Source organism: Cyprinus carpio, chromosome A3 (genome assembly GCF_018340385.1).
Source record: "Cyprinus carpio isolate SPL01 chromosome A3, ASM1834038v1, whole genome shotgun sequence".
In the NCBI taxonomy this organism is placed as follows: Eukaryota; Metazoa; Chordata; class Actinopteri; order Cypriniformes; family Cyprinidae; genus Cyprinus; species Cyprinus carpio.
The window spans coordinates 3,976,743-4,003,002 of record NC_056574.1 but is presented as its reverse complement, the minus strand read 5'-3'; the positions used below and the strand labels follow the sequence as shown (position 1 = coordinate 4,003,002).

The following is a 26,260-nucleotide window of genomic DNA, read 5'->3' as shown; positions in this document are numbered from 1 at the left end:
TTCAGTTTAAATAGTATCTGTGCAATAATTTGCAATCAAGTCAACGATATCACTGTAATTGAAGTGTCCCCAACTAAGAAAGCCAGAAGCGACAGCGCGCGCAAGGAACCAAAACTCCATCAGTGACAGAAAAAAAAAAAAAAAAAAAAAAAGAAAACATACCCATACTCCCAAATTTTGTTCCCCAGCATGGCTAGCATGTCCATGGAAGTCTATTATCCTGTTTATGTTAGCAGATTGTGCAGAAGAAATCATCTGTTTCCTGTGGTCTTGTCCCGGTGGTCGTCTGAGACAAGGTCTTTACAGGGGATCTGTCTCTGGGGCTCTAGTCCTGGTCTCCGCTGTCTTTTCAGGGCTGTAGAGGTCCTTTCTAGGTGCTAAAGAGAAACAGACTAATATGAGCGTAGAGATCGGGTGACTGCAGTGACCCTCTGACTTGGATACAGACTGGATCTGGTGGCTACGGTGTCCTCGGAATAAGAGAGAAACAGACTAATATGAGCGTAGATGCCATTCTTCTAATGATGTAGCAAGTACATCGGGTGTTATGGGAAGTGTTCCCGGTTCCGGTTTACCTAATTAATGCAGCCTAAAAATCCTTTAACGGATTTGGATATTAGAAGTGTATTAGTATGTTATGTGTAAGCCAGGTTAAAGAGATGGGTCTTTAATCTAGATTTAAACTGCAAGAGTGTGTCTGCCTCCCCGAACAATGTTAGGTAGGTTATTCCAGATTTTGGGCGCTAAATAGGAGAAGGATCTGCCGCCCGCAGTTGACTTTGATATTCTAGGTATTATCAAAATTGCCAGAGTTTTGAGAACGGAGCGGACGTGGAGGACTATAATGTAACAAGAGCTCGTTCAAATACTGAGGTGCTAAACCATTCAGGGCTTTATAAGTAATAAGCAAGATTTTAAAATCTATACGATGTTTGATAGGGAGCCAGTGCAGTGTTGACAGGACCGGGCTAATATGATCATACTTCCTGGTTCTAGTAAGAACTCTAGCTGCTGCATTTTGGTCTAACTGGAGTTTGTTTACTAAGCGTGCAGAACAAACCCCCCAATAGAGCATTACAATAATCTAACCTTGAGGTCATAAACGCATGGATTTAACATTTCTGCATTTGACATTGAGAGCATCGGCCGTAATTTAGATATATTTTTGAGATGGAAAAAATGCAGTTTTACAAATGCTAGAAAACGTGGCTTTCTAAGGAAAGGTTGCTATCAAAATAGCACACCCTAGGTTCCTAACTGATGATGAAGAAATTGACAGAGCAGACATCAAGTCTTAGACAGTGTTCTAGGTCATTACATGTAGAGTTTTTAGGTCCTATAATTAACACCTCTGTTTTTTTCAGAATTTAGCAGTAAGAAATTACTCGTCATCCAGTTTTTTATATCGACTATGCATTCCGTTTTCAAATTGGTATGTTTAGCCGGGCCGCGAAGAAATATAGAGCTGAGTATCATCAGCATAACAGTGAAAGCTAACACCGTGTTTCCTGATGATATCTCCCAAGGGTAACATGTAAAGCGTGAAAAGTAATGGCCCTAGTACTGAGCCTTGAGGTACTCCATACTGTACTTGTGAATGATATACCTCTTCATTCACTGCTACGAATTGATGGCGGTCAGATAAGTACGATTTAAACCATGCTAATGCACTTCCATTAATGCCAACAAAGTGTTCTAGTCTATGCAAAAGAATGTTGTGGTCAATAGTGTTGAACGCCGCACTAAGATCCAATAGCACTAATAGAGAGATACAACCACGATCAGATGATAAGAGCAGGTCATTTGTAACTCTAAGGAGAGCAGTCTCAGTACTATGATACGGTCTAAATCCTGACTGGAAATCCTCACAAATGCCATTTTTCTCTAAGAAGGAATATAATTGTGAGGATACTACCTTTTCTAGTATCTTGGACAGAAAAGGGAGATTCGAGATCGGTCTATAATTAAACTAATTCTTTGGGGTCAAGTTGTGGTTTTTGATGAGAGGGCTTAATAACAGCCAGTTTGAAGGTTTTGGGGACATATCCTAATAACAATGAGGAACTAATAATAGTCAGAAGAGGATCTATGACTTCTGGAAGCACCTCTTTTAGGAGCTTAGGTGGAATAGGGTCTAACATACATGTTGTTGGTTTAGATGATTCAACAAGTTTATACAATTCTTCCTCTCCTATAGTAGAGAATGAGTGGAACTGTTCCTCAGGGGATCTATAGTGCACTGTCTGATGTGACACTGTAGCCAACGGCTGCATGGTTACTATTTTATCTCTAATAGTATTGATTTTAGAAGTAAAGTAGTTCATAAAGTCATTACTGCTGTGATGTTGAGAAATGTCAACACTTGTTGATGCTTTATTTTTCGTTAATTTAGCCACTGTATTGAATAAATACCTGGGTTTATGTTTGTTTTCTTCTAAAAGAGATGAAAAGTAATCAGATTTAGCAGTTTTTAATGCTTTTCTGTAAGATAGTTTACTTTCCCTCCAAGCAATACAAAATACCTCTAGTTTTGTTTTCTTCCAGCTGTGCTCCATTTTCCGGGCTGCTCTCTTTAGGGTGCGAGTGTGCTCATTACACCACGGTGTCAGATTGTTTTCCTTAACCTTCCTTAAGCGTAAAGGAGCAACTGTATTTAAAATGCTAGAAAAGAGAGAATCCATAGATTTCTGTTACATCATCAAGTTGTTCTGAGGTTTTGGATATGCTAGGAATTGGGATACATCAGGAAGATTACTTACAAAGCAGTCTTTTTGTGGTAGAAGTGATGGTTCTACCATACTTGTAACAAGAAGTAGAATTTACAGTTTTAGCTATATGAAGTTTGCACAAAACTAAATAATAATCTGAGATATCATCGCTTGGCTGCATTCAGGCTAACATTTTTCTTTTTTCTGGGAATCGAACCCACAACCTTCGTGCTGCTAACGCAAAGCTGTACCACTCTGAGATACTTTAATCGTGATCTCAAACCCGTGAATGATGATGTAATGTGAACACGTCTCAAATAAGTCATGTGAACAATGAAGAGAGCAAACACAGAGGATTATAAACTAAGACCTTTACTGAAGAGAAGAGGACAGAGTCACAGAAACAGTGTTGAAAGATAACAGAAACAGAGCTGGTGTGTGTGTGTGTGTGTGTGTATGTGTCAGATCTTGATGCGGAAGGCGGTGGCGTGTGCTCCGCTCGTCTCTGAGCCGCTCTGACTGGAGGACTTGAACAGAGCCTTCAGGATGGTCTGGGGGTCCACCTCGGGCCCCGGAACCTTAGAGCCGGAGTGAGACGCCGAGTCCTTCTGCAGCGCCGCGCCGGGCGAGTCACTCAGCCTCCTGACAGAGAGAGAGAGAGAGAGAGAGAGAGAGAGAGAGAGAGAGAGAGAGAGAGAGGTCAGACACCTTCATCATCCTCATCCTCATCATCACACGGGGCGGGGGGGGGGGGGACTCACAGGAGGATGGGCTGCTCTGACGTGATCACACTGCCCCGCATGTGCAGGTTACACTTCATCGGCTGACCTGGAACACACACACACACACACACACAGAGATCAGTCCATGCGTCTCTTGACCAGTGACGAATCAGAACGCAGCGGGGTCCGGCTCACCGTCCAGGCAGCGGTTGTTGTACTTCCTGTAGGCACTGACCGCATCCTCCTTACGCACAAACACCACCTCAGCCACGCCCACCTTCACCAGCCGCGCGCGCTTCAGCGCCCCGCACACACAGAACAGCTCCTGCACACACACACACAGAGTCAGACGAGCCCGTGTGTGTGTGTGTGTGTGTGGATCAGCAGACAGGAACTCACCACTATATCCTCCTCCGTCACTCGAGGATGAAGGTTGTTGACCATAATCTTTGTGCCCTCCAGAGGACTGAAGACAGGCTGATACACACACACACACACACACACACACACACACACACACACACACAGAGAGAGAGAGAGATCACCTTTAACTCCTGTTCTGAACAGTGTTGAATTTAAAGCATCTGTTGTGGAGTGGAGTGGTTATAATGTTGCAGAATGTTTTATTTCGCAGTATTTCAGATGATTTGTGAATGTAATGATGAATGTGACTGACAGTACATGTGTTACTCAAGAGTGATTTACTTTCACTTTATTTTCTGTTCAGACTGTGTTCTCTGCTGCTCACGTGACCAGCTGTGTACCTGTGTGTGTGTGTGTGTGTGTGTGAGTGAGTGAGTGAGTGTGTGTGTGTGTGTGAGTGAGTGAGTGAGTGAGTGTGTGTGTGTGTGTGTGTGTGTGAGTGAGTGTACCTGTGCGGGTGTGTGTGTGTGTGTGTGTGTGTGTGTGAGTACCTGTGCAGGTGTGTGTGTGGGGCCGCTCGTCTGTTGCGTGGCGACGGTCGTCCTGGAGACGGGCTGTAGGGTCTGTGTGGGGGGGCGGGCGGGGGGCACTGAGACTGCTGGGGGAGTGTAAGAGTCGTTCTTCACCACCTTAGTGATGGGAGCCGAGAGAGAGACAGGCCCCGCCTACAGAGAGAGAGAGAGAGAGAGAGAGAGAGAGAGACCGAGAGCGAGCGAGAGAGAGAGCAAGAGCGAGAGACAGAGACAGAGAGCTGAGGAGTGCGTACACGTGTATTTTTCAGTTGACAGACTCTGAATCAGTCATGTTTCTTCACTATACTCTCTGACTGATCAGACTAATTTAAGGCTGCTCTGTGCTCAAACTCATCTCATCTCTACACTAGCACCTCACACACACACACACACACACTCTCTCACACACACACACACACACACACACACACACACACACACACTGAAGGTTTTTATTTCCAGACCGTACAGGAAGCTCATGCGTCTGATTAAAGGACACAGGATTTTTTTTAAAGGGGTCATGTGATGCTTTTTTAAAGATCATTATTTTGTGTATTTGGTGTAACAGAATATGTTGACATGCTTTAATGTTCAAAAAACTCATTATTTTTCAAATACTGTACATTATTGTAGGTCCTCTATGCCCCGCCTCTCTCAAATATCCATAAAATGTGTTGCTGTTCTGTTGTAAGTAATCTTAAAGATTCCTAAATGCATCTACTTTCGGAAGAACAAATAAAGTGCTTTTTCTTTCTCCTAGACACACACACATCTCCCTGACATACTGCTTCAACACTAACTGTGTTACTGAAACCACACCTTCTGTCTTTGCTGAACATCCGGACAGTGTTATTCAAATCTTCCCACACAGTGATGTAGAGATGTGGGGGGTGTTAGAACGAGCTGTTTCAGGAGGACGTGGACGAGTCTTAACTTTTATAAAGAATATCTCTTTGGATTTGAGACTTTAGTCTTTGTAACTTTACAGATCTTCTTCATTCACTAAGAGCTTGTAACACTCCAAAGAGAAAGGAACACTTGAAATCACATCATATGACCCCTTTAATCTGTGTGTGTGTGTGTGTGTGTGTGTGTGTGTAATCTTCCTGGTTTGTCTCAATTCCTGGTATGGCATCTGTGAGGATTTCCAGTCAGGATTTAGACCGTATCATAGTACTGAGACTGCTCTCCTTAGAGTTACAAATGACCTGCTCTTATCATCTGATCGTGGTTGTACCTCTCTATTAGTGCTATTGGATCTTAGTGCTGCGTTCAACACTATTGACCACAACATTCTTTTGCATTGACTAGAACACTTTGTTGGCATTAATGGAAGTGCATTAGCATGGTTTTAAATCGTACTTATATGACCGCCATTAATTCGTAGCAGTGAATGAAGAGGTATCATATCGATCACAAGTGCAGTATGGAGTACCTCAAGGCTCCAGTACTAGGGCGTTACTCTTCACGCTTTACATGTTACCCTTGGGAGATATCATCAGGAAACCGGTTGTATAGCTTTCACTGTTATGCTGATGATACTCAGCTCTATATTTCATCGCGGCCCGGCGAAACATACCAATTTGAAAAACTAAAGGAATGGATAGTCGATATAAAAAACTGATGGCAGTCTGCAGATCCTTCTCCTATTTAGCGCCCAAACTCTGGAATAACCTACCTAACATTGTTCAGGAGGCAGACACACTCTTGCAGTTTAAATCTAGATAAAGACCCATCTCTTTAACCTGGCTTACACATAACATACTAATACGCTTCTAATATCCAAATCCGTGTGTGTATGAGAGCGTGTGTGTGTGTGTGTGGGGGGGGGGGGTCTCACTCGTGTCTGCAGGTTGTTGGCTGTAGTGATCTTCATCTGTTTGTTAGGTATCACAGCTTCATCATCCTCATCCTCCTCATCCTCAGCAGCAGCTCCAGCAGATGAACCCTACAAGCAGAGACGCCCAGGTGACCGTCAGACTTTCTGTGATGCTTAATTACACACGCTCAATAAAACAGGACTAATGGACTAATGTAGTGTGATCTGAAAGCGATGTGGATTATGAAAGTGTTTCTGAGGAATGGTGTGAGTCTCACCGGAGCGGCTGCACTGGGAACGTTGATCCGGATCCCGCTGGTCATTCCCACAGGCCTCTGCTGCGCACACACACACACACACACACACACACACACACACGCGCACACGCGCACACACACACCGTCACTCGTGCTCATCATGTGACGCTGATCAGTATCTAAAGCTGTAACGACCGTCACTCATCTGCTCACCTGGATGGTTTTAGTGATCTTCAGAGACGCTGCGCTCTGATTGGACGCCATCGGGATGCTCCTCTTTAAGCTCAACCTATCGCGTGCATCCACTACTTTTGTGATCCCGCCTCCTGGCTGCAGGGCCACACCCACTCTGGTGTTCTGGGGCCGGGGGCCGGTGTTGTGGATGTGGATGTGAGGGATTCCCGCGGGTTTGACGGGCGTCTGCTGGACCGTCGTGCTCAGAGGCGTCTGCTGCTGTTTGCGTGAGTTGATCAGCTGCCGCGCGTCCTGCACCGCACTGGCTCCGCCCCCTCGACCCTGGATCCGGAACCGCGCGTCTTTCTGTCCCAGCTTCTCTCTCGCATCCTTTACCTGGAGCGCTGGACACGGAGAGAGCGATGAGCAACACTAGCGTCTGAACAAACCAGAGCTTCATCAGTCCCAGCGCTTACCTCCTGTAGCTCCGCCCACGCCCAGCCGCTGTCTGACATCACTGCTGCCAATCTTCTGACGCGCGTCGAAGGCCCTGCCCACTGACCCCGCCCCTCTGCCATATATGGGCCTGTGGGAGGGACAACAGCAGAGTTACACAGGAAAGACCAACAAACCTCGTAAAGACGAATTTCTGATTCGAATCAAAATTAACTTCGGTTTTCATGGAACGTCAAAGTGTTTCATACACAAATGAATTGGTCTCTATGACAAAATAAAATATACATTAAAAAAGAGAACGTGTATGAACAGATCCTATGAATCAGAAGTTGTGAAATGTCTCACTTCTGTCGAATCAGCGGATAGCCTCGTGTTTAACAGCGGCTGCGTTACTGCTCTAGTTTCACGCGAGACGGGTCATAATGTAAAAGACAAACTACCGAGATTAATGGAATTAACACAATGTACGAGGTTTGTTTGTGAAAACAGCCGCGAACATAGAGGCGCAGGACGCGTCAGCCAACCAGAGCGCGGCTCAAACGGGATATAAACCAATCAGCGGCGGGAGAAGGCGGGACATCGCGCTCAGCCTACACGACTGCGTTTATAAAGAAAGCGTAAAGCTGAAAAAACCCCCCGCGGTGAGCATGAACGCTGTCTGAATCGTCTGGACGCATTTACCTCTTATTACTGACTCCTCTGGCGTTAAAACTGCGGCGACGAATCACTTCATCCAGAGAGAGGTCCGCCATATCTACGCTTGCTGGATTCTACAAGGGCGCAGTACGCATGCGCGTTACGTACATATGGGCGGGGCGAAGCGATTCGTCGTGACGGGCAGCGGAAAGGCTCAAAATACACGCGGAACGCGAGAAAACGTGAGAGCCTTATTACTGCAGATTTTACACAGATAAAGAGCAATAAAGCCCATTCAGAGTGCATATGCGATGAAAAACTATGGAGTTTATTTTTCCTTGTTTCATTCTACATGTTTCTTTGTATATTAATGAAAGTAAAATAAAGTAATGACTGCATAAACTCAAAACAACGCGATCTGTGTGTGCAGGTTGGTAAGTGAATGTCTCCTGAATAAAATACCACTTCATAACAACAAAACACTTTTACATAATAACAAAACAACAAACAATCCGAAAATGCAGAACTACCCCTCCAGACAGCGAGGCGCGGTGACGTCACCGCCTGTCCCACAATGCACCGCCCGAAGAGCGCGCTCGAAGCCCAAATGAAGTGTTTTTTTTGTCACTGTGCGCTGTCCAGTCGCAGCTGTGCTGTGGGTGTGTGTGTGTGGTGTGTGTGTGTGTGTGTGTGTGTGTGTGTGTGTGTGTGTGTGTGAAGCTTGAATCACATGAATCACCTGCTGTCCTGAAGGAGACGCGCGCTCCCTCTGCTCACCGTCGCTGTGACACGGCGGGCGCTCGCCACCTGGAGCGGCTGCTCGTGCACCTCAGCCTCATGCCTTAAAACTGATGAGTAAGGAAAATAACGACGGCGGGGTGACGCCCGTGTTCTCGCAGACTCTCGCGAGGAGAATTTTTGTAAGGGCACAGGTCCGTCTGTGAGGTGACTCACCCTACTTAGTGAGATCTCAGCAGAGCCAGGGTCGTGCCCTCGAACCCAGCACCAGTCAAAGAGAGAACACAACACACACACTCGAACCCTGCACCAGTCAAAGAGAGGGGACACACACACACACACACAACTCGAACCCTGCACCAGTCAAAGAGAGAACACACACACACCACACACACTCGAACCCTGCACCAGTCAAAAGAGAGAACACACACACACACACTCGAAACTCCTGCACCAGTCAAAGAGAGAACACACACACACACACACACACACTCGAAACCCTGCACCAGTCAAAGAGAGAAACACCACACACCACACACACACACTCGAACCCTGCACCAGTCAAAGAGAGAACACACACCACAAACCACACACACTCGAACCCTGCACCAGTCAAAGAGAGAAACACACACACACACACACACACACTCGAACCCTTCACCAGTCAAAGAGAGAAACACCCACACACACACACACACACACCACTCGAACCCTGCACACCAGTCAAAGAGAGAACACACACACACCACACAACACACTCGAACCCTGGCACCAGTCAAAGAGAGAAACACACACTCTCGAACCCTGCACCAGTCAAAGAGATAGAACACACACACACACACACACAATCTCGAACCCTGCACCAGTCAAAGAGGAGAACACCACACACACACACACAACACAATCGAACCCTGCACCAGTCAAAGAGAGAACACACACACACACACACACACACACACACTCGAACCCTGCACCAGTCAAAGAGAGAACACACACACACACACACACTCGAACCCTGCACCAGTCAAAGAGAGAGAACACACACTCGAACCCCTGCACCAGGTCAAAGAGAGAACACACACACACACACACACACACTCGAACCCTGCACCAGTCAAAGAGAGAACACACACACACGACACCCACACACTCGAACCCTGCACCAGTCAAAGAGAGAACACACACCACACACACTCACTCGAACCCTGCACCAGTCAAAGAGAGAAAACACACACACAGGTCACACACACACCACAACACACACTCGAACCCTGCACCAGTCAAAGAGAGAACACACACACACACCACACACACACACAGTCGAAACCCTGCACCAGTCAAAGATGAGAACAACACACACACACACACCACACACTCGAAACCCTGCACCAGTCAAAGAGATAACCACACCACACACACACACACTCGAACCCTGCACCAGTCAAAGAGAAAACACACACACACACTCCTCGAACCCTGCACCAGTCAAAGAGAGAACACACCACACACACACTCGAACCCTGCACCAGTCAAAGTCAAAGAGAGAAACACACACACACACTCGAACCCTGCACCAGTCAAAGAGAGAACACACACACACACACACACTCGAACCCTGCAACCAGTCAAAGAAGAAGACACACACACACACACACACACACACTCGAACCCTGCACCAGCTTAGTCAAAGAGAGAACACACACACACACACACACACTCGAACCCTGCACCAGTCAAAGAGAGAACACACACACACACTCGAACCCTGCACCAGTCAAAGTCGATACCACCCACCACACTCGAACCCTGGCACCAGTCAAAGAGAGAACACACACACACACCCACAGACACACACACCACACACACACTCGAACCCTGCACCAGTCAAAGAGAGAAACACACACACAACACACACATCGAACCCTGCACCAGTCAAAGAGAGAACACACACACACACACACACACTCGAACCCTGCACCAGTCAAAGAGAGAACACACACAAACAACTCGAACCCTGCACCAGTCAAAGAGAGAACACACACCAACACACAACACTCGAACCCTGCACCAGTCAAGAGAGAACACACACACACACATACACACCCCACACACACACACACTCGAACCCTGCACCAGTCAAAAAGAGAAAACACACACACACACACTCGAACCCTGCACCAGTCAAAGAGAGAAACACCCCACACCACAGACACACACGACAACACACACACACTCGAACCCTGAACAGTCAAAGAGAGAACACACACACACACACACTCGAACCCTGCACCAGTCAAAGAGAAAACACAACACACCACACACCACACTACGACTCTGAACCCTGCACCAGTCAAAGAGATTGAGAATTTTGTACACACACAACACACACACACTCGAACCCTGCACCAGTCAAAGAGAGAACACACACACACACACTCGAACCCTGCACCAGTCAAAAACGAGATGAGACACACACACACACTCGAACCCTGCACCAGTCAAAGAGAGAACACACACACACACACACACACACAGTCGAACCCTGCACCAGTCAAAGAGAGAACACACACACCACACACTCGAACCCTGCACCAGTCAAAGAAGAGACACCCACACACACACACTCGAACCCTCCTTGACACCAGTCATAAGAGAGAACACACAACACACACACACACACACTCGAAACCCTGGCACCAGTCAAAGAGAGAAGACCACACACAACACACACATCAGCACACTCGATAACCCTGCACCAGTCAAAGAGAGAGAACCACACACACACACACATCACACTCGAACCCTGCACCAGTCAAAGATAGAACACACACACACACACACACACCACTCGAACCCTGCACACCAGTCAAAGAGAGAACACACCACACACTACACACACACTCGAACCCTGCACCAGTCAAAGAGAGAACACCCACACACACACACACTCGAACCCCTGCACCACGTCAAAGAGAGAATCACACACCACACACACACTCGAACCCTGCACCAGTCAAAGAGAGAACACACACACTCGAACCCTGCACCAGTCAAAGAGAGAACACACACACACACACACACACACGAACCCTGCAACCACAGTCAAAGAGAGAACACACCACACACACACACACACTCTAACCCTGCACCAGTCAAAGAGAAGAAATACACACACACACACACACTCGAACCTGCACCAGTCTTCAAAGAGAGAACCCACATACACTAACACACAACACACACACACACTCGAACCTCCTGCCACCAGTCAAAGAGAAACACACACACACCACACACATCGAACCCTGCACCAGTCAAAGAGAGAAACACACACACACAACACACACACTCGAACCCTGCACCAGTCAAAGATGGTTGAGAACACACACACCACACCCACACACATCACACTCGAACCCTGCACCAGTCAAAGAGAGAACACACACACACACACACACTCGAACCCTGCACCAGTCAAAGGAGAGAGAACACACACACACATTCCACCTACACCCTCGAACCCTGCACCAGTCAAAGATAGAGAACACACCACACACACTCGAACCCTGACACCAGTCAAAGATTTGAGAGAACACACCACATCACACACACTCGACCCTTGCACCAGTCAAAGAGAGAGAACACACACACACACACACACTCGAACCCCTGCACCAGTCAAAGAGAAGAAAACACACACACAACACACACAGCTCGAACCCTCTGCTGCACCAGTCAAAGAGGAGAACAACACAAACACACACACACACTTCGAACCCTGCACCAGGTCAAGAGAAAAAGAAGAGAACACACACACACACTCGAATAAAATGCACCAGTCAAAGAGAGAGGAAAAACACACACACACACACTCGAACCCTGCCACCAGTCAAAGAGAGAAACACAATCACACACACAGACACACACAACACACACAACTCGAACCCTGCACGCATCAAAGAGAGAGGTGACACACACACACACACCACACTCGAACCCTGCAACCAGTCAAAGATAGACGACACACACACACACACACACTCGAACCCTGCACCCAGTCAAAGAGAGAACACACACACACACTCGAACCCTGCACCCAGTCCAAAGAGAGAACACACACACACACACTCGAAACCTGCACCAGTTCAAGGATGAGAAACACACACCACACACACAAACTCGAAGAGTGAGAACCCTGTCACCAGTCAAATGAGGAACCAACACACACACACATCAACTACAACGAATGTCCCTTCACCAGTCCAAAGAGGAGAAAATCCACACACACCACAACTCGAACCCTTCACAGTCCTTACACACAACACACACAACCCACACCCCACATAACAAATGAGCCCTGCACCAGTCAAAGAGGAGAACCACACACACACACACACTCGAAACCCTGCCACCAGTCAAAGAGAAACACACCATCACCGAACCCTGCACAATGCCCTTTTCATAAAATTAATTTTGTACAGCTATTTAAATTACAACAGACAAAGCATATTGCTTTCAAAACTTATACAAATAAACCCTTTCCTGCCACCAGTCAAAGAGAGTAACAGAACACACACTCGAACCTTGCACCAGTCAAAGAGAGAAACACACACACACACTTCGAAAAGAATGACACCCACACCAGTCAAAGAGAGAAACACATGACACACACACAACACACCCACACCGTGTAACCCTGCACCAGTCAAAGAGAAGAACACACACAAACACACTACTTGAAACCCTGCACCAGTCAAAGAAGGAGAAACACACACACACACAGACCAACACAAAACACACACACACACTCGAACCTGCAACCAGTCAAAGAGATGTAATACACACACACACACACACACTTGAACCTGCAACCATTCAAGGAGAAGAACAACACACACACCACACATCTTGAACCCTTCACACAAAGAGAGAACACACACACAGCCGACACAACACACACACACCCTCAAACCCTGCTACCAGTTCAAATAGAGAACACATCACACACACCACACACACACACTTGAATCGCTTCTGGTCACCAGTCCAAAGAGAGAACACCCCCCATCACACAGACACACCCACCCCACACACACATCACTACTATCACCTTTCGACATTCCTGCAATATTCAATAGATAACACAACACCTACACACCACACATTTACATTCTGCAAAATTTACATAATCATTTAGCAGACGACGCTTTTTAATCTGCCAAAGCTACTTTATCAAATAGAACAGTAGAACAATCAATCAACGAGAAAAAACAACAGGTAATATCAAGTGCTATGACAAGTTACGGTGTTCTTTTGTGTTAGTTTAGTTAGTAGGTCATTTGACGTGGTAGGCCATGTGTGGGGGGTTTTTTGTTTTTTTTTTTTTTTTTTTTTTTTGTTGGGGGGTGTGTGGCTGGGGTTTTTGTTTTTGCATTGTCAGGTGAAGGGGGGATAGATAGAGGGAAAAAGAGAAAAAAGGTCAGTACTCAATATTCGTTATTTAAGTGCAGGCGAAAAAAGATGAGTAGCTTTAGATGTCGTTGGTGTTGTGTGTGTGACAGGAATGATGGTGGTAAAGACGTCGTCTTGTTCGAGGAGGGGGGGGGGGTGGGTTGTGTGATGGGGGTGTGTTTTTGGAAATACAAAGTGGGCCGATAAAAATTCTCATAACAAGAGTGAAAGGCAGAGCGGGTGGGGTGTGTGGAAGGCGCTCGTTGTTGTGTGTAGGCAACACAGCGGCGGTCACTTTGGGTGGTGTTTGTGCGATACGCAAACGTCTGGAGGGCAGAAATGGAACGAGGATTGAGGGTGTGATAGTGGGGGGGTGGTGGTTGGGGGGCGGGGCCGTGGGCCATGGTCGTTTGGATGGCAAGGCGTCATATCGCGGAAGGTGGGTGAGGGCGACGTGTGGGCTAGGGTAAACAGGCAAAACAAAAGGGGGGGTTGGGTGAACTGGCCTGGTGTGGAAGGAGCGGGATGTAACTCGGGGGGCCGGTGTGCAGGGTGTGAAACAACCCCTGGCTGGCAGGGGGTCTGGAGCGTGCAGAGCGGGGTAGAGTACAGCAGAAGGCGCGCCAGAACAGGGCAATAGGCCCCAAGCCGGGAAAAAGTAGATCAGAGAACAGAGGGCTTGACAAGAAGTGGGTGGTTGGCGCTGACAGAAGGGTCGAAGCTCCAAGGTGGGAAGTAAAAGACAAACTCTACAGACCGTCAGGTACTATGGGCGAGGTAAGCGTAACGGGAGGAGCCAGCAGCACTCAATATTCTGGGCTGGCCTGAGAACGGGTTATGGGATGAACTAACCCACTGGATAGAAGATTTGTGAGAACAGGGTTAGCTGGAACGGGGCACCACGTTGCAGTCCTTAGAAAGGTTGAGCTGAAGGGAGGTCCTGCATACCGCTAAAAGACACTGCAACCGGCCTGAAACATCAGAATACCGTCGGTCATCAATGGTTGGACTGAAGTAGAGTTGGAGGTTGCATCAAGCAGTGAGCAGATAGAAAGCCATGCTTCTGAGACAGATCATCCGGAACGTACATGTGTAGGACTGAGAAGGAGAAGCGGGTCCAAGTACGGAGCCTTGGAACCCCAGGACAATGTTGTTTGGAGCGTTAGAACGGTGTGCAGCGCGCCTCCAAGACCCAAATGAAGGGACTATCGACAGGTAGAGTTAAGCCACAGTAGTGCAGTAATAACAGAGATGCCCATCTTTCTGAGGGTGGTGAGAGCGTCGACACACCAACCACAGCACCCTCACAGAGGACATACTGCTGATTACCCCGACAATCTGATCACTCCACACTACAGATGAAGGCCTCCGTCTTTGGGTGAGTTTACGCTGTTTTTATACACAATAATAATTCCAAGAAGGATGGAACGTGAAAAAGGTAGACTTGTGTAGATCATGTGGAAATTGGGTAGTGCTGTACAGAACCCATTAAAATAGTATGTTATATCGAAGATAGTTGAGACAAGAAAAAAATGTGTCTGGAATTCAATTTTGTTATCCTGGATAGAAATGTACAAACCCTACTAAGGGCTTTATACTACGAAGAGTCCATAACATCAGAGAAGCGATTTTGTCATCGCTCGACTATTCTCGGACTCTGTGGGGGGGTTTGGCGCTCCGGGACAGTGGGGTCTAAATGGGACCCTCAGGCCAAAATGGTCGCGGTGGTAACCACACAAAAATCACTCGGGAGTCCAAGTACGGCAAGTCAAGAGTGGGGGGTATGCCTTCAAACAAAAGCCAGGTTCATGTCGCGACTGGCCCAACGGGGGAAACCGAGCGCGCCGCGTTCTCTCCCTCTCCTTTGTTTCCAAAGCACGCGGTACACTGCGCTCTAATCGTGCACTCGCAGTGGCTCTGCGGTGCTTCAAGAAACCAGTACCCTGCACGAAAACTGCCCGTGCAGTAGCGAGGCGTCTCTAATAAATGACCGAAGTGGTAAAAAGTGGGGCCGATCCGTGTACCAAAGAACTACATGGATCCGCTGTTATCTCACAGTACGGGCATTGAAGCTAGTTGCAAGGGGGAAATACCAAGGGAAGAGATTGCGGACCACGGCGTCACGTGCATAGCCGGCTGACAGTTGGTAGCTGTAAATGCGAATTTCATTTTCTAACCGTGTAAGTGTGTGTGGGTGAGTGGATGGCACACGGAGGTACCTTAACAAATGACCAATCATGAAAGACTGAGTAAGGTTGGAGTAGAAGGGGTGGTGATGCCAGAGACATAAGGTGCGACGATCGAGTATTGTGAGAGGTAAAAAAATCACGGGACTAATGACACAACTAGACGCTGGTGTCATGACCTAATGGGGAAAGGAAAACACGGAACGGGGTAAGCAAGACGGATTGATGAGAGCCGGCGGCAACAAGGACAGAGTAAGGTCAAAACTGGAGAAGGAGGACAGGACGAGATAGAATTGTCGGTGTAACAAACATACAGGAGAGCAGCACACCTGTGGCGGAGGTAGTGCGGCAATTCACACACAACGTCGTACAGATACGTGGACAAGACCGTTAGACTAGGGGTACAAAGCTTGGTATATCCATAGGTGATCCTGAAGCAAGTAGGGTCGTGGTAAACAAAAGAACTAGGAATTTCTAAATCATAGTTAGTAGGGGCGAGCAGAACGGGAGTGTGCAGATGATAACGTTTAGTGAGTCCTAAGAAATTGAACGGTCGGGACCGGATGAATGCAATGGCCACGTTCAGGACGCGAACTCGTAAGTGCGAGTCCTTAGGGTAGGGTGAGAGAACGCCACTCAACTAAGGTCTGTGGCCGCGCAAACCAGCAAAAGAGAAAGAGCAAAAGGAGACCGGAGAAAAAGGTCCGTCGCTACGCTGATGGAGGCGCCGACTTTGTGGAGAGGAAGGGTTGGTTGGGAATGGAATAACGCCAACGTGCGCTAGGATGATTGGGGAGACGGCGCGCTGAGGGCTGTTTTACAATCAGGAAATACGATCATACGGGCCCAGGTTTAAATCTTGCCTTAAAGTATATAGCAAAGATATCGTGGATGATGTAGGCTATATAGGTGATCTTATCCGCCAACCTGATTTTCTGAAGATGCCCACGGGAAGGGAACACTAATGCGGGGTGGTGAGTTGCGCTTTTTTTTTACTACAAGGTTACATTCATTCCTTCACACTCCGTGACTTTAGAGGTCGTTGAATGCGCGGATCACATGACTAGCGGATATCTAGCAAACCCGGAACTGTGCCAGCTTCAGCCGATAGTCGACAGTATTAGGCTTTAGTCCACCCCTAAGTGTGCTATAACATTAACAAGATTAGTATATTTATTCCATGCACAAGTACTAAGGGTCATAGAAAATAGACATCTGCCAAGAATGATGTGTAATTCCTAAAATTCAACTCACTGCAACCTCTTTGTATGCATTATGGGTTAATACAGGATGCATCGAGTATTCGATTGTTTCCGACACCCTCGTAGTACGACAAAAATTTCGGCTTATTTATGTGCGCAGGCCCAGTAACCCACGTATCGCATTCCCTTTCAATGCGCGCATATGTCATATCCTGAGCTTTGGGTGTGTGTGCTGCTCCAGAAGCAGTCAGTCATTTTAATTTTAACCACAGACATATGTCCAGCAAGGGCAGAGCAATAAAAGTAAAAAAATGTAAATAAAGTAATAAAATTTTTGAACCCGACAGTCCAAACTCGTCCTAGAGGTTTCCGGTGTCTTGTAGAGTTTAGGGCTCAACCCGTTATTATACACACTTGAACCACTATCATGCTCTTACAGAGCACACAGAAACATCATGATAGTGTGAAGCCATCGAGGCTAAACGTCCCTGCAGGCCACGGCCCTCCAGGGATCTAGTTTTTAGTGACCCCGGGTCCGACTTGAGATTTTGGTACTTACACATGGGACTTTTGGGGATCTTCCAATCATAATGTAAAATTATTTTCTAGAATTGGAAATAGCTGTCTCCTCGCATCACAATACGATTATTAAGTTGTGTGGGCTTGAGAGGGCCGCTGGTTTTCTCGTCATGTTGGTGGACTTGGAGCTGGGTGACTTGGACCCTCGACAAAGCGGGACGTGACTACGAGCCTACAAACGAACATCATGCATAGCCTCAGTCAGGCCGTTGCAACATTTAATATAATGTCAAGAGAATCATGTCTATTTACACTAAGTGCAGCCGCCTTATTTATGCTATCTGCCCACCAACGGTGGGATTAGGACAGTCAAGACCTGAAAAATGATCTAAAATCATGGTTGAGTTCATTGCGTAAGTTACAGGAAAGTTTTTGGTTTTTTCTGAGCGAAGGACCTCGAGATGAAACAGCCCGGGCCTGATTTTGCGAACAGTGGGTCGCTCCCTTTTCAATCGTATCAGAAAGGCCTTTAAATGTCCATAAAATTAAGGAAAAATGTAAAAGGTTAAAATAAAGTATTGGTTCGGGTTATGGTAGTGTAGAGGGCTTTTATTGTCCGCAATAAGGTGCATCCATTTATAAAGTTGAATTAAAATAAATTCCATCAATACGTTATTATTGTGTACTGTTTTAATGAATGTCACTGAACCTACTGCAGGTGCAGATAATAACCACTAAGTTAAATCAGTAGGCATAAATACCTATAGCTAATGAGTGCTTGCCATTGTCCCTCATTTTGTAAATTCTCTTTGGATGAAAGCGTCTGCTAAAAGACTGTATGTAAAGGTAAATACAGGAAAAATCTTCCATTTTACCAGAAGTGTAAGATAGAATCTACTGGATGCGCTTGTGCACTAGTTAATAACAGAGCCTATGGGTGAAAAAATACTGTTTTCACTGGTAGGGTGGTAAATAGCATCCTTCGCTAAGAAAACATGTATTGTTCACTTAGTGCAAACAGGCACTGCCTAAAAGAAACACTCCGCTGAAGCACAGCAGAATATCATCATCAGGAATCTCTTGCTATAATACAATACGAATACGCCGCGACCTTGTTGGGCTATTTTCTATAGAAGCTCGTTTCCGCCACTACATAAAGAAACAGAAAAATTAATTGATCAATATAATAGCAACTTTTAATCTCAATCATACAATTTATATCTCGCATTGTTGACTCGCAATCTGAAAAAAAGTCCAGAATGGTGGTAAGATAACAACTGCATGACCTTTATTTTTCATTGCATGGTGGAAACCAGCTACACAATGACACAAGTGAACCTGTAAATTCATACACCATGTACGTAACCTCTAATAAATGTAATCAATGCCAGATAAACTTTTATTATAAATTTAATTATAAACTGACAGAATTACAATTATAAAAGTGTATCTTCTAAATCAGCCTTCACCTTTTTTGGCTGAATCTAATTAAAAAAAAAAAGTGACGTGACATACAGCCAAGTGTGGGGAAACCCATCTCAAGATCGGTGCTCTCCTGCAGTTGAAACCCATCCAAAGTACAACACCACACACACAAGGCACCACACACCCACGGTACACACACAGACACACTGTGTTTGGTGAGCTACGAAGGCGCAGCAAAGGACGTGTCCTCTCACCCTCGTCCGGCCGGGCTCTCGCGCACAGATGCCGAGACCTCTCGGTCTGAAGCGGCCCTCGCAGACGCACAGTGCCGCAGCTGACAGACGCGGACAGAGACGGCAACCTCAGCCTTTCCACATCAACACTTTTCTCAACCCCTTTCTTTTTCAGACAGGTAACAGAAAGAGATATAATATGTGCTATTCTCTGTGCTGTCACTGACTTAGGGCCTGGTCATGGCGTGTGTTTCTCCAGCAAGTGACCCGTGTGTGGAACTCGTCCTCCATTCCTTCACGATGATCGCCGGTGTTCAACACTCAGCACACAGCTGCTCTTCATCCATCATCATAATCGTATACGGCTGGCTGCACAAGCATGTTGTTTTTATTGGGACTCCTCTTCACGTGTAGATATTATCTGGCTCTCTGTACAGCTCGGGGGGGCCGTCTCTTGCCCTTTAAAAATAAAATTGTGAAAAATATGGTTTTTATTATTATTAATGTAATCATTCATTTTCGGAAATTTGTGTGAAGGGATGTCCACAAAATGGCCGTGACCTCACAACCCCTAGGTTTCTGGCTGTCCTGGAAGGAGTTATGGTTGACGAACCCAGCTGTATAGAGAAGTTGTGATGAAACGATGGGTGAGTCAATGTAAGGAGCCTTGAGGAACCCCAGTAGCAAGGTTGTTGTGACTTAGAAACTTCACCCCCCTCCAAGACACCATGAAGGATCTATCAGACAGGTAGGAGTTAAGCCACTGGAGTGCAGTTCCAGAGATGCCCATCTTTCTGAGGGTGGATAGGAGAATCACACACACACACACACACACAGTACTGCTGATGAACACATCTGATCACTCACACTACAGATTAAGGTCTCGCGTCTTTGGGTGATTTTAAGCTGTTTTATACATAAGTAATTCAAAAGTATGGAAATAAAAATGTAGCTGGAGCATGTGTAAAATTGGTAGGCTGTACAGAGATGACATTAAATGGTTTTATATCGTAATGTTGAGGACGTGTGTGCTGGGGATTCAATTTTGTTAGCCTTTATTTACAAACGAATAGGGCTGTATTACTCGAGTCGGACTCGAGACATTTTTCTATCGTCTCGGACTTGTCTCGGACTCGTTGGTGTTTGCTCTACCGGACTTGGTCATTGGACTCGCCAAATGTTCTCGTTGGTCTCGACCGAGTCCAGCAAAAAAATTATCCTTCAAAACAAAAGCACATTTGCATGTCGCGACTGGAAACGTGTGGAAAACGCTAGGCGCGCCGCTTTCTCCTTTTTTCCAAAGGCACTCTGTAGCCTGCGCTCTATGCTTGCACTCCAGTGGCGTCTGCTGTTGCTCAGAAACCATTACCTGCACTAAAAAATCCTTGCAGTAGCTCTGCTAATAAATTCATTTTAAAAATGGCTATCCTTGTACAGCTATGATCAGCTGTTTTCTCCATCTTGGCTTAGCTTTCAATTTTGTTACAGGAAAGGATGTGCATGACCAGCATGGCGCACTTGCTGCCTTCTGAAAAGTTTAGATGTTTCATTTAATTTTTCCTGCAGTTAGAGTTATGTTTTATTTATGTATCTCTTTGGAGTGGCATAAATTTACCAATAATGAAATACTTAATGGCTATTGTAGAAATTATAGGGGTTGCATAGAGACTACTGTTCTACTAGTCAATAGATTTTTTTATTTAAAAAATGCTTGGAGCTACTCAACTATAATGGATTTCATGCTATTTATAAGTAAGAAACACATTTAAGCCAGTTTTTCATCAATAAAAACGTATTGATTTATAGCCATATACAGCAATTACATATGTAAATTTACAAAACTTTTATAATTATGACATTACATATATAAATTTTCTTACCAACAGCCAGTATTGCCAGCAATCCACAGCATTTTCGTATCATTCGGATACAACGTCATGCAGTGCCACAGCAGACCGTTATGGCTTTTTATCTTTTTTGGCTTTCTTTAGTTATCACTGAACAAGTATAATATTCAGCAAAATAACTATTAATTTCTAAAATAATGGCTATTGTATACAGAAGCAGAAGATATCATGATAAACGTTTAGTGATCATTTAGACACGACTAGATTAATTCAAGTACGCACATTTCATTACGCAGAACTCTTTAAAGCTCGAGTCGCAATGTTTAGTGAACTACTAAACTAGTATTGCGTATGCCATATAAACCAGCAAAAGAGAAAGATGCAAACATAGGAGACCGAAAAGAAAAACCTTCCGTCGCTACGCTGATGGAGTAGCCTACTTTTGAGAGAGAAGGGCTTAGTTTGGTTTTTTAGAGAGACGCGCAACGTGCGCTTCTGTTTTTGATTGGGGAGTAGGCGCGCTGTGCCTGTTTTCATTCATTCATACGATCATATCGTAGCCTAAGGTTTAAATCATTGCCTTTTAAATATATACAAATAATATAGCGTGCCATGATGTACTATATATAGGTGATAGCTACTCTCTCGCCAAGCTCTGATTTTACAGAGAGATGCACGGGAGGAAACACTAATGCAGTGTTTGAGTTGCGCTTTTTTTTTACTCAAAGTTTACATTCATTCACTTCACACTCCGTGACTTTAGAGAGGTCTGTGTATGCGCTGATCACATGACTCAGCTGATATCTAGCAAACACCGGACTGGTGCCAGCTTCAGCCGATTATTCAGGCAGGTATTAGGCTTTAGGTCCACCCTAAGTGTTATTACATTACATATTTTATTTTTACATGCAACATAGATACTAAGGGTCATAGAAGTAACAGCTCCACGCAATGATGTGTAATCCTAAAATTCACGCACTTGCAACCTCTTTGTATGCATTTTGGGTTAATACATGCTCGAGTAGTCGATTGTTTCCGACAAGCCCTAGTACAGTACGACAAAAATTTCCGCTGTATTTATGTGCGCATGCCCAGTAGAGCCAAACGTATCTCTTCTAGCTTTAACTGCGCGCATTGTCATATCCTGAGCTTTGTGTGTGTGTGCTGCGCCAGTGCATCAGTCATTTTAATTTTTGACCACAGACATAATGTCAGCAACAGCAGCATTATAAAGTAAATAAAATGTAAATAAAGTACATAATAATAATTTGAACCCTACAGCTCCAAACTGGGGTCCTAGAGGGCGGTGTCCTTGTAGAGTTTAGCTCCAGCCCTGATTATACACACTTTGAACCAGCTAATCAAGCTCTTACTAGACACACTAGAAACATCCAGATAGTGTTAAGGCCAGTCCAGGCTAAACTCTGCAGGGCACTGGCCCTCCAGGATCTAGTTTTTGGAGACCCCGGGTCCTACTTGAGTTGTTACTTTACACATACTTTTTGATCATTACAAATAATAATGTAAAATTATTTTCTTAGAATAGGAAATATGCTGTCTCCTCGCATCACATACATTAGTTAAGTATGTGGTCTTGAAGAGGATCCCTTTTTTTTCTCTCATTTGGACTTGGACTGGGTGGCTTGGACTCGACAAAGCTGGACTTGACTACAGCTCTACAAACGAACACATGCATAAGCCTCATGTCAGCCGTTGCAACATTTAATATAATGTCAAAAGAATCAGTGTCTATTTACACTAAGTGCAAGCCTGCCTTATTTATGCTATCTGCCCACCAACGTGTGAGGATTAGGACGATCAAGACTGAAAAATGATCTAAAATCAGTGGTAGTTTCAGTGGAGTAGAGGGTTAAAGTGTGTTTTTTCTGAGCGACAGACCTCGAGTTCACAGCCGCCTTTTGGCGAACATTTATTCTCCCTTTTCATATCGTATCAGAAAGGCGTTTAATGTCAATAAAAATTAAGGAAATAATTAAAAGGTTAGAAAATAAATATTGGTTAGGGTTAGGGTAGGTGTAGGGAGGGCTTTTATTGTCCTAATAAGGTGGCATCCATTTAAAATGTTGAATTAAAATTATAATTCACATTCAATACGTTATTATTGTGTACTGTTTTATAATGTACACTACAATACAGGAGGTGCAGATAATAACCACTATTTGAAATAAGTAGCATAAAATACCATGCTAATGATTGCTTCCATTATCCCTCATTTTGTAAATTAAACTTTGGATAGAAAGCGTCTGCTAAAAGACTGTAATGTAAATGTAAATGCAGGAAAAATCTTGCCATTTTAACATAGGTATAAATAGAATCCTACTGCTTATGGCTTTTTTGCACTATGTGTAAAATAACATAAGCCTATAGTTAAAAAAATACTGTTTTCACTTAGTGTAAATAGCATCTACTCGCTAAGAAAACATGTTATTTTCACTTAGTGCAAACAGCCACTGCCTAAAAAAGAACACATCACTGAACACAGCAGAATATCATCATCATGGATCTCTTGCTATAATACAATACAATACTCCCTGACCTTGTGGAGGCTATTTCCCTATAGAACCTCGTTTCCGCCACTACATAAAGAAACAGAAATAATTGAATTGATAAATAAATAAATAGCAACTTTTATCTCAATCCCTTACAATTTATATCTCGCATTGTTTATATCTACGCAATTCTGAGAAAGAAAAAAGTCAGAATGGATGGTAGAGATAACAAGCTGCAAATGACCTTTATTTTTCATTCCGCATGGTGGAAACAAAGCTGACACAATGAGCACAAGTGAACCTGAATTCATACACAATGTAACGTAACCTACTAATAAATGTATCATCAATGCCAGATAAACTTTTATTATAAAATTTATTATAAACTGCCAGATTACAATTATTAAAGTGTAATCAAAATAAAACCACACCTCACCTTTCTTAACCTAATCAAAAAAAAGAAAAAAAAAAGTGGCGTGACATACAGCCAAGTGTGGTGAAACCCATACTCAGAATCGGTGCTACTCTGCATTGAAACCCATCCAAAGTACACACACACACACACACACACACACACACACACACACACACACATACACACACACACACACTGTGTTTGGTGAGCTACAGAAGAAGCGCCAGCAGAAGGGCGTGTCATCTCAGCCCTCGTCCGCCCGTGCTCTCAGAAAGCGCACAGATGCTTTCGAGAGAGACTCTCGGTCTGAGGCGGCCCTCACAGGCGCACAGGTCCTGCAGCTGACAGGCGCGGACAGAGGCGGCACAAACTCAAGCCCTTTCCACATCAACCCGTTCTTCAGGCGCCTTTCTTTCAGACAGGTACAGAAGAGATATATATGTGCTATTCTCTGTGCTATCACTGACTGAGGGAGGCCTGGTCATGATGTGTTTTCTCCACAGTGACCCGTGCTGGGACTGCCGTCCTCCATTCCTTCACGATGATCGCGATTGTTCAACACTTCAGCACACAGCTGCTCTTCATCCATCATCATAATATGAAGTAATACGGCTGGCTGCACAAGCATGTTGTTTTTATTGGGACTCCTCTTCACGTGTAGATATTATCTGGCTCTCTGTACAGCTCGGGGGGGCCGTCTGCTTGCCCTGTAAAAAAATAAAATTGTGAAAAATATGGTTTTTGTTATTATTAATGTAATCATTCATTTTCGGAAATTTGTGTGAAGGGATGTCCACAAAATGGCCTATGATTAGTTCGTTGAGGTTGAACTGGAATATCCTACTAAAAAATCTGGCTGCCAGCACTACAATATATGCTTCCCTTAGTTCAAGACACGAATCTGAGTTCGTAATGAGCTTAGTGACGAATCGCATCCAATCAAATTTTGACGTCTATGACCGCACCCACTCTGGGCAATAGGGTCATGGCTGCGACATATGGCAGTGGAGCTCCACTCGCCGGCGGGAAATACCCCACCTCTTTAGGAGCTTAGATGGAATAGAGTCTAACATACAGTACAGACCCAAAGGTTTGGAAACAGTACTATTTTTAATGTTGTTGAAAGAATTTTCCTTCTGCTCATCAAGCCTGTATTTATTTGATCAAAAATACATAAAAACAGTATACTTTGATATATTTATACAATTGAAAATAATTGTTTTTAATGTAATTAGACGTTAACTTTATCATTTATTTCTGTGAGGCAAAGCTGAATTTTTAGTGATCATTATCACATGACCTTTAGAAAGCATGGGTCTAGATATGAGGATTCAATTATCAAAGTTGGAAACCGTTTCTTGCTGGCGGCGTTAATATTTTTTCAATTTTTTATGGTGTTTCTTACCCTTTTTAATACTCTCATCAAAGTATCTCTAAAAAAAAGGTTTTAGGATACTTTTATTGAATAAAAGTAAAAAAACAAAAATAAACTATGTTTTTGATAACATATCAATATTTTGTAATAACATATCCACTACTGGTCAGTAATTTGGGGTCATGTAATTTCTTCCCTTTTCTTTTTTTTTTTTTAAATAAAAGCAATACTTTTATTCAGCAAGGATTTTTTTTATTTTGAATAAATGTAGTTCTTTTTAACACCTTTTCTTCATCCAATATATTAGACCAGCAAACTGGGTTTCCACACTCATATAAATCAAATATTAGAATGAGTTCTAAATGTCATGTGGATAGACGATGTTACCTGTACACGAGGCTGGAGTAATGTGCTGTAATTCAGCGTTGCATCACAGGAATAAATTATTTTTTTAAAGTATATTCAAAATAGAAACCTATTATTTTAATTGTAATGAAATAGTCACAATCTTAACGTTTTTTCTGATTTTTGAATCAAGCTAATGCAGGCTTGATGAGCAGAAGAAACTTCTTTCAAAAACATTAAAAATAGCAATGTATTCCAAACTTTTGCGGTCTGTACTGTATATGTGGTTCACTTTAGATGTTTTTAA

At 44.5% G+C, this 26,260-nt stretch overlaps 1 protein-coding gene and 1 non-coding gene across 3 annotated transcripts; one reads left to right on the top strand and one right to left on the bottom strand.

Moving 5' to 3' along the window:
* Positions 1 to 3,064: 3,064 nt before the first annotated feature.
* Positions 3,065 to 7,880, bottom strand: LOC109046757 (polymerase delta-interacting protein 3-like). Of its 2 annotated transcripts, none has more exons than XM_042716144.1 (10): positions 7,753 to 7,880; positions 7,092 to 7,201; positions 6,655 to 7,019; positions 6,463 to 6,522; positions 6,206 to 6,313; positions 4,345 to 4,518; positions 3,830 to 3,907; positions 3,626 to 3,755; positions 3,470 to 3,536; positions 3,065 to 3,350 (listed from the first exon to the last, which is right to left on the bottom strand). In XM_042716144.1, exons 1-10 carry the CDS (start codon positions 7,821 to 7,823, stop codon positions 3,170 to 3,172), a joined length of 1,344 nt encoding a protein of 447 aa, XP_042572078.1. In that variant the 5' UTR covers positions 7,824 to 7,880; the 3' UTR covers positions 3,065 to 3,169. The 2 variants fall into 2 exon arrangements, with proteins under 2 accessions (XP_042572078.1, XP_042572085.1); XM_042716151.1 differs by having other exon boundaries at positions 6,463 to 6,519.
* A 664-nt stretch (positions 7,881 to 8,544) lies between these two features.
* Positions 8,545 to 8,701, top strand: LOC122139131. Its single transcript, XR_006156006.1, has one exon. It is a non-coding gene; the product is annotated as a U12 minor spliceosomal RNA (small nuclear RNA).
* The last annotated feature ends 17,559 nt before the right edge of the window (positions 8,702 to 26,260 follow it).